General features: G+C 43.0%; 1 protein-coding gene across 1 annotated transcript in view; it reads right to left on the reverse strand.

Moving 5' to 3' along the window:
* The window catches only part of cab39 (calcium binding protein 39), a 28,036-nt gene that overhangs the window by 3,814 nt on the left and 14,222 nt on the right, over positions 1-10,000 (reverse strand). The window contains exons 7-8 of the mRNA XM_076283016.1: positions 4,522-4,587; positions 4,254-4,397 (exon numbers count right to left, since the gene is read on the reverse strand). Of these exons, the coding sequence (XP_076139131.1) occupies positions 4,254-4,397; positions 4,522-4,587 (210 nt within the window). The remainder of the gene's footprint in view (positions 1-4,253; positions 4,398-4,521; positions 4,588-10,000) is intronic.

Genomic DNA, 10,000 nt, shown 5'->3' on the forward strand with positions numbered 1-10,000 from the left:
ATTGTCAAATTTCATTCAACATGTGCGTGCAATTTTTTTTTTTTTTATAATATGTGTTCCACGTGCGCTAAAAAGTGCCCCTCCCCCCCCTCCTGAGCACCTGCCCCCCAAAATGTCTGTGCACGCCACTGAAAATGATCACGGTTATCGGCATGATTGCGATACGACTAAAATGTGCTGAATTTTGCCCTAAACCTACAAGCACAGTAGCAACAAAACTAAAGGCCAACAAAACCACAATACTATGCGATAGTCTCTTGTCATAAAAGTGGTGTGGCTCGTTTAAGACTCCGTTTGTGTGAGTTCTGGAGCATGCTATACACGAATCCGGCGAAACTAACGGAAGTAAGCAGGCGCCATTACTGAACTGTTGCTGGGTAGCATTGCGCCAGTGCCTCCTATTGGATTCGTTGCGTCCACTGGGATAACAGCCCGCGATTTACGACTGTCTCACTACTTCTTTTATAATGTCGAGTGGGAAAACATGTTCTGTTTTCAATTGTTCCAATAGCAGCAATAAAATTACCAGTTGGAACAAAAGAAAAATGTGAGATACACAAAATACGACTGCCCCTGTCTGGTAGCCTAACGTTACCATACGGTTTGCACAGATAGCAGTTAGCTGTACCTTACCCTTTCCTTTTGAAATGTGAAAATTATATAAACAATGGTCACAAATGAATAACATGAATTCGTTTATTTAATATCCATTCATTTATTTATTGTTGCCAAATGGACAGATATTTTATAGTTTCCTCGTTAGCTAGCCTAGCTAGCATAGTTATTGCTGACGTTAGAGCTACAGTAGTTAAGTAGATATAATAGCAACCTAGTCCCAATTATGTATTCCCTCATTCTCTACTCTAAGCTATTTTCATAAATAATCTGTAAGATCGCTTGTACCTTCATCTGTGACCGGAGGCCACTCTCTAACATCATCAACCCAACAAGCCATACTGCCTGGCTGTAGCTGTCATTGAGGGTGCGTTATCACGGAGGTTTGTTTACATATCATATTGGATTGGTTGTGTCCACTGGGATAACAGCACGCGATTTACGACTGTCTCACTACTTCTTTTATAATGTTGAGTGGGAAAACATGCCAAATGGACAGATATTTGTATAGTTTCCTCGTTAGCTAGCCTAGCTAGCATAGTTATTGCTAACGTTAGCTAGCTAAAGTAGTTAAGTAGATATAATATCAACCTAGTCCCAATGTCTTTATTTCCTCATTCTCTACTCTAAGCTATTTTCATAAATAATCAGTAAGATCGCTTGTACCTTCATCTGTGCCACTGTCTAACATCATCAATCCAACAAGCCATACTGCCTGGCCGTAGCTGTCATTGAGGGTGCGTTATCACGGAGGTTCTTTAACATACCAGTAATGGCGTCGCCACAAGATGGCAGCCTCCACAGAACGCTCGCCGGATTCGTGTATAATCCAACTCTCCAACTTGATCTAACTATAGTGTACATCATCTGATTTAAATATTTACAGGTATCAAGACTATATTTAACATTTAGCATTTATTTTCTATTTGGCCTGTTATGAAATCATGCACTGAACAATAAATGCACAGCTCAGCTTTAAGAAACTTAAGCCTGCTTAGCATTTTGTGAAACTACATTGGAAAAACTCTGGTTTTAATATTTACAGTTATCTAGGCGATATTGTTAACATTTATTTTGTATTTGGCCTTATCGTGTATTACAAAAGTCCAAAGTTGGAGACCTTGTAGACATTTGCTTCAATTTCAAAACTGGATTACTCTGGAATGGCTAATTGCATAACGGAATGCTTAAATGGACACCAGGTAAGTCGTAAGTCGGTATATGGTTAAATGACTCATTACAGGGCGAATGAAGACTCTCTTGCCCGCCTCTACTGCCTGTAGGAAGAATATCCCGCTTGCAAGTTCAGTGTATCGTACCTGCCGACCGAAGCAGGATCAGTTTACATCCTGCATCAGCACAAAGGCAGGCTAACGAAACGCTAGCGATTGTTGCAAACGTGTGTATAATGGCAGAGCCGGCGAAGAAGCAGCAAAAACCCTTGACGGAAGATGCAAAGAAAAGGAAAAGAGCTTCAGACCGAGTGAGGGGGAGTTTCGTAGAGAAAAAGCATCAGGCTTGCCTGGTGTCCCTTTAACACCTTTGTGTTCGGTAAGTTCCTCTGTTTATTCTGATATGCGGTTTATAATTTCTTGAATGAAAAGTTTGTGAGATATTCCACCACGACGAATGGGTGTGGAGATGTCCGCCTGTTTGCCTCATAGGCAGGGTGCGATTTGTGTAAAAACCAGAGGGGGGGATGATTTTGAATAAGTTTGTAACCCCACCCCCACCCCAAAAAAAAAAAAAAATGAACGAACGATTCATAGACTAGTAATGTCATGGCTAATAATACCGTATATTATTTTTGCCACCTTTGTAACATTTTAGTTTTAGTTTACCGTGGTGTATGACTTTAAACAGCGAGTGTGCTTGGTATGATGATCAGCTCCTCTAATGCAGGGTAGGACTACGTTTTGACAAGCATACAAATTCACCTTGTTCTTGCCCCATCTGAAATGACTTCTCTACTTTTGCTGCCTCCATCCTTTCTGTATTTGTTGTGTAAAAAACGTTGTATATGATGGCACTGAAGTCTTAAGTTAGTGAATTGGCTAACAGTGTTAGTTGGTAACCAAATAGCCTACACATTGCGCTACACGCTGCGTAGGCTACGTGCATTCTCTCTCCTGCTGATTTGCGTTCAGTAGCCAAGTGCGTAATATTGCAAAAGTTGAAAAAATAAATGTGTTTATTGTAGCCTACAGAAAATAAATAGCCTATACTGTCAGTTAATTGCCTACAGTGCAGTGAAGAGTTTGGAGAGTAAAGTTATAGGGCAACTTGAAGTTTTATGAAAATAATTTACGAACCAGAACATGAAGACCATGAAGCTTCTATTTCTTGCAGCTGTTAAAACACCCGCTAGATAGTTTAAATACCCACCAACATTCGTTTTTGCAGTAGGCCTACAGATTATTTCTAAAAGTTATTTGTCTACTACTGGCTGATTTATCAAACGAGTGCTTTTCTCGTTCGTCCTCCGCAAACTACAGGTGTTTCGGTAGAGAGCCATTGAATAAGCGGTGCCAAGCAATTTCTGTAACACTTTTTGTGACATTCAGCAAATATCTCCTCATTCAATGTAAGTTCCTTCGGACAATAGGCCTACGTTCTACTCTAGGTGCAGTTGTCCTCCATCTCAGTTGCATCAGTTTTCTAATTTTGAAGGTTCTAAAACATTATTATGCTTCACTGAATCCTTCTCGTTTTCTTTCATTTGTCCAGCTAACTTTTCCATTGAACCTAGCCATTTATGATGGATTACACACTCGACATTCTGAAATGTCCTGCACGATCAAGGCCAAATTAAGTTATCACGCAGCCACTGTGTCAGCAGCATCAGTGCTGACGGTGACGGTGCGTTTCTGATGTCAGATTATTATGTAGGCTAGCCTACTAGACTGTTCTCACGTTGCAGCGCTTTACTTATATGAAGTAGCATTAATCAATATGAGGGGCAGAGGGGGATAAATGTTGTCCCCTCCGACGATAAAAATAATTTAGCAGAGGTAGGGATAGGAAAACCAGAGGGTGGGAAATCCTCACCATCCCCCCCTACAAATCGCACCCTGCTCATAGGTCTAAATAGTAGCATGTCATCTTGTTTTCCGTGAAGGTGTCGCGGGCCGTATTAAAATAGCTACGGGCCACTTCAAAAGACAACTATTTGCGTGAGAATATTAGTCTGTGAAGATACAACGCAGATCCACAGATCTCACTAGATTTGTTTATGCAGTCATCCTGAAATAAGCTAGCAGTGGCACATGAGAGCAGAGCGACACTTTCTTAATGGTAGTGGCAAAAAGTGAAGCACTGCACCAGTGACGATAGGCTATGCTGCGGGTGGCGGCTCACTGGTGGTAGTTGTAGAACTTCAAATCAGCGCGATTTACGGCTGGTAACGTTACATGATCGCTACAGACACTTTCTTATTTTTAACCGTCCATAAGTATGAAAATTAGACTGGATCTGACTATTTGTGGTATGTTAGTAGCTCTACCCGCCACAGTGGCTGGTAAGTTGACCAAATTCACCCGCCAGAGCACAAAACTACCCGTATTTGACGGGGGGCGGGTGGCTAATTTCCATCCCTGGTGTGTGTGTGTGTGTGTGTGTGTGTATATGTCTTTAGGTACCTTAAAGACGTGGAAGGCTTCAAACTGGATGTTGCGGCTCCTGTCTCGCAAAAGGTTCATCATGAGTTTGAGGTTTTCAGCTTTACTGATGTAACGTGTCATCACGGTGAAGTTATGCCTATCCAATAGCAGCTCACCTAACAACTAAACACACACACACACAAACACACACATACATACAGAGCATCAGTACGGTGAAGTTATGCCTATCCAATAGCAGCTCACCTAACAACTAAACACACATACACACACACACACACACACTTACCTTCAGAGATTGTCTTTTTGTCACATAGTTTTCAGAATGAAGAAGTTTCTCATATTCACTGAAGAACTGCAGAGAAACAGAGGGAGACAGAGAGATTTAGGTTAAATTATTTATAGGTTTCCGTTTTATTTAGGTGCATTAATAAGTTTCCTTTTTTTATCATAGCTCAATTTTGACATACAAATTTAAATTTCCTTTTCATTTTGATATTACCAAAAATATGGTGGATCTTAGTTACTAGTTTCATTTTATGTATGAATTCATTTATTAATTAAAAAAAATAGTCGTATTGTTGAAGTTTAGCAGTCATACGTTTACTTTCTTAGTTGTTGTTTTTGTTTGTGTCTGCTTTGGCAACACTATACCACATGGTCATGCCAATAAAGCTCTTTTTGAATTTGAATTGAAATTGAATTTGAGAGATAGAGAGAGAGAGAGAGATAGAGAGAGACAGAGAGAGAGAGACAGAGAGAGAGGTACTTTAACATGTAGAGAAAACTAGTGCAGGGCCCGTTGAAAACATACATTTCCTGTAGAAACCATGACTAGTGAAAGTGCCCGTTCAAAACATGCCCTTCCTGTAGAAAACCTGTAGGCCAGTTGCATGACTGCAGGTATGCCTGCTTTAAACATAGGATGACAGGGAAAACATCACTCCAGCTAAGCATTCAATAATGAATACTGAATATTATATTATAATATATTAGCCCATAATTAATGTGCAGTAAGCAGAATTTAGGCATGGCTGCATGTGACATTTTTACAGATCAAAATTACATAAGCCTAACAGCTGTTTTGAGTTAAGGCTATATGTTTATTGTTAAGCTTATTGAATAACTTCCTGATAGAGAAGACAAACCATTTTGTGGAATGATGCATCATCGTATGAAATTTGCAATGATGTGACTAAACAATCTCTGGTAGCCTACAAGTGACATCAAGACAAACTATCTAGAAAGATCAAATGAGATTTGCAAGGATGTGAGTGAAAAAGTCTTTGGTAGCATAAGGGGCATGTGGCTCTGTCTAGCTGTGTGGTATTCTGAAACCTTGTTGAATTCAGGACCATTAGCTTGGGACCTTGCAGTTGGAACTGTCGTTTGTTTATTCAAAGTCTCAAGTCCAAAGTCGCCAGGGCTATTCGAAGTGTCAGTTTATTGCACATTATTTTTACATCATTTTGAATAGCCACTGCATAACCGTGTTTGTTGGCGTGTTGTTGCAAAATCCGCAGAATCATTTTATGCAAGCAAACTGCACACAAGGAGTCTTTACTGTTGACGTCAGACATGATAATCATCCAAACATCTTGCGTCTTAGTAAACCCGTGCCGTGCCCTGATTCAGTGCTGCCAAAACTCCGCTGACCCTCTCTGTGTCCTGCTGTGTCCTGCCCTCTCTGTGTCCTGCCCTCTCTGCCCTCTCTGTGTCCTGCCCTCTCTGTGTCCTGCTGTGTCCTGCCCTCTCTGTGTCCTGCCCTCTCTGCCCTCTCTGTGTCCTGCTGTGTCCTGCCCTCTCTGTGTCCTGCCCTCTCTGCCCTCTCTGTGTCCTGCCCTCTCTGTGTCCTGCCCTCTCTGTGTCCTGCCCTCTCTGTGTCCTGCCCTCTCTGCCCTCTCTGTGTCCTGCCCTCTCTGCCCTCTCTGTGTCCTGCCCTCTCTGTGTCCTGCTGTGTCCTGCCCTCTCTGTGTCCTGCCCTCTCTGCCCTCTCTGTGTCCTGCCCTCTCTGTGTCCTGCCCTCTCTGCCCTCTCTGTGTCCTGCCCTCTCTGTGTCCTGCCCTCTCTGTGTCCTGCTGTGTCCTGCCCTCTCTGTGTCCTGCCCTCTCTGTGTCCTGCTGTGTCCTGCCCTCTCTGTGTCCTGCCCTCTCTGCCCTCTCTGTGTCCTGCTGTGTCCTGCCCTCTCTGTGTCCTGCCCTCTCTGTGTCCTGCCCTCTCTGCCCTCTCTGTGTCCTGCCCTCTCTGTGTCCTGCCCTCTCTGCCCTCTCTGTGTCCTGCCCTCTCTGTGTCCTGCCCTCTCTGCCCTCTCTGTGTCCTGCCCTCTCTGTGTCCTGCCCTCTCTGTGTCCTGCTGTGTCCTGCCCTCTCTGTGTCCTGCCCTCTCTGTGTCCTGCTGTGTCCTGCCCTCTCTGTGTCCTGCCCTCTCTGCCCTCTCTGTGTCCGGTCCTGCGCTGTGCCATGTGAGGGGGGTCGGACGGTAGGAGTGGCTACAGTAGAGCGGAGAGCTTCTTTTAACGATATATTTAACAGTATCTTTTGCATTGCTTATCCAAACAACGTCAAACTTGGCACTGCACTTACTCGTGCCCGTAGCAAGACACCTGCCACGTTGCTGTGTGTGTTCTGCTGTGTGTGTTCAGGTGTGTGTGTTCTGCTGTGTGTGTTCAGGGGTGTGTGTTCACGTGTGTGTGTTCTGCTGTGTGTGTTCAGCTGTGTGTGTTCAGGTGTGTGTGTTCACGTGTGTGTGTTCTGCTGTGTGTGTTCAGCTGTGTGTGTTCAGTGTGTTCTGCTGTGTGTGTTCTGCTGTGTGTGTTCTGCTGTGTTCTGCTATGTGTGTTCTGCTGTGTTCTGCTGTGTGTGTTCTGCTGTGTGTGTTCTGCTGTGTGTGTTCTGCTGTGTTCTGCTGTGTGTGTTCTGCTGTGTGTGTTCAGCTCAGAGTTTCCGCTAGAAAAAAATGGTGCCGGTCAAAGTGACCGGCAGAGGTTTCGTTTTTCGGACATTTTGATGATATGCCGGTCAAATATCCTATTATCCCTTCTTAATTAGTCAAATTGCCTCGTCGAGGAGGCCCTAACCCTGCAGATCATAGACAGAGAATGCATAGGCCTACTGTATGCTTTGGGTAAAGAACACTTTGCATGTCCAGTGTACACGGAGAATGACAGTGTCTTAGAGCGGCCGCACCCCCCGCAACTCCACTTCCAATGTCACTGATTAACACACGCCCGACACTTCCGCTTTTTATCTGGTGGTGGTGGTGGAGTTGACCGGACATCTGAGGCTTCAGACGTTACCAATTTATCATCCATCGCGTCTGGCCTCTGAAAAAACTTTTAAGGTTAGTCTGCCTGGGCCTGGCCATGTTTGAACCGCCTCACTCATTTGTTCGTTGTTTAACAGACGTTTTAAGGGTACGCTTCCTATTTGAAATGCAGCATAGGCTATGCGTGTTGTTTAATAGCTTACTTTTCAAACGGTAGAGCCTGTTCATTTAAAAACATAGCCAGAGGACGTATAATATAGGCTTACATGTTAAGGCTTATTATCAAATTCAGATTGCGTTAGGGGACGGGATTATTAGATATTTTTAAATCGGACAATTTGACCGGAGAGATTTAATTTTGTCGGACATTTCATTTTTTTTCCGGCCAACGTCCGGTAATTACGGGACAACGGAAACCCTGGTTCTGCTGTGTGTGTTCTGCTGTGTGTGTTCAGTGTGTTCTGCTGTGTGTGTTCTGCTGTGTGTGTTCTGCTGTGTGTGTTCAGTGTGTTCTGCTGTGTGTGTTCTGCTGTGTGTGTTCAGTGTGTTCTGCTGTGTGTGTTCTGCTGTGTGTGTTCAGTGTGTTCAGGTGTGTGTGTTCAGCTGTGTGTGTTCAGCTGTGTGTGTAATATAGGCTTACATGTTAAGGCTTATTATCAAATTCAGATTGCGTTAGGGGACGGGATTATTAGATATTTTTAAATCGGACAATTTGACCGGAGAGATTTAATTTTGTCGGACATTTCATTTTTTTTCCGGCCAACGTCCGGTAATTACGGGACAACGGAAACCCTGGTTCTGCTGTGTGTTCTGCTGTGTGTGTTCTGCTGTGTGTGTTCAGTGTGTTCTGCTGTGTGTGTTCAGTGTGTTCAGGTGTGTGTGTTCAGCTGTGTGTGTTCAGCTGTGTGTGTTCAGTGTGTTCAGCTGTGTGTGTTCTGCTGTGTGTGTTCTGCTGTGTGTGTTCAGCTGTGTGTGTTCAGTGTGTTCTGCTGTGTGTTCTGCTGTGTGTGTTCAGTGAGTTCAGCTGTGTGTGTTCAGTGAGATCTGCTGTTTGTTTTGTAGGTGCAGAATAATATGATCAGATTTTTTGAAGATTCAAAGTGAATTTTCTCGTAAAATGTTTATCACAGCAACTGACGGCTAGCAGCATTGAAAAGCTCGTCATGGATGTCTGTGTGATGAGCACTTTACGAGTAGTTCAACAGAGAAGGGTGAATTTGGGTGAATCTGTACGCATTTGCATTTGGAGCTGCCCAGTGCTCTCCGTGACTGATAGTTTTGGGTCGTTTAAGAGGGGTCTAAAGGCATATCTGTTCAACATGCACTTAGTTTTGGGTCGTTTAAGAGGGGTCTAAAGGCATATCTGTTCAACATGCACTTAGTTTTGGGTCGTTTAAGCCTCTATACTCCGTAGCGGCCGTAGACGGCTGTTCTGTATTCTCCTGTAATGGCCGCGGCCAGCCGCAATTCTTAAAGAGACATCTGCTACAGTATAACCTTCATACATGAAATAATACAGCGTTAGTGGATACATAAACACCAGACTTTTATTTTGACACACTTAAATGGCTAGGTCGCAATTGACATTTCTCCGGTGTTTTTGAGTTTAGCTTGTTAACTGACCGGCTGAGGACTTACGGTGCCTCTGGAGTTATGCAGAGTTATTAGATGAGATAGTATTGATGTGCATCCACCATGTTTTGATGTAGGTGACGATCAGATTGATGTAAGAAAATGACAAAATAAAAACATGAAAGTGTAATATATTTAACGTTAGCATCCTCATCCATCATGACTGACTTAGCTGCCTCTCTGGCATAAAAATAATCGTATGGCTGTCACTGTAAAAGTCAGTTTGAGTTTAGCTAGCACCAGCAAAACATAGGCATAATTCAGTGATGGGTCATGACCTAATTAACAATAAAGTTTATGATAAACCCATGCCAGGTTTATTTGCAGTTATATCTTAACACATAACATTAACATTACCCCTTTCTGGCATGTACAGTAAAGCTAACATTATCATTATCCCACTTACAGATAGTTATTGCAAACTACTACTTATGTATGTCTCTCTCAATTAGTTTTTATGTTGACTAATAACCAAAGCGGGAAACACCGTTGTGTATTTGTATACAAGTAGGCCAATGTCTCGTCATCTTTGTGATTACAAAAATAGCCTGCTAATTTGCTACCTTCACTGATGTAACGTTAGTCTGAGACTCGTAATGTTAGCACAGGATAGGTTGAAGGTTAGTGAACGAGTGCAACAGGTTCATTATCATCAACTGATCAAGTTTAGATAAATGATATAACATGATGTGCATGTAAAACAAAACGTAAATCCATGTCAGGTTTAACAGTCCCTGTTCTTGGTGACATGCTTATCAAATGAGTCACGATTTCATGCGCTATGCTTCTGGCCTACGTTAGTTCATATCCTCATCATTTTTTAGCTGTAGCCTAAGGCTTACTGTCCAGCTAAATCCCAAATAAGTGCAAGA

Source organism: Alosa pseudoharengus, unplaced genomic scaffold, assembly GCF_046254945.1.
Source record: "Alosa pseudoharengus isolate Yale_2024_CS ecotype anadromous, Long Island Sound unplaced genomic scaffold, YU_APseudo_1.1 YU_APseudo_1.1_scf_13, whole genome shotgun sequence".
NCBI classification, from domain to species: Eukaryota; Metazoa; Chordata; class Actinopteri; order Clupeiformes; family Clupeidae; genus Alosa; species Alosa pseudoharengus.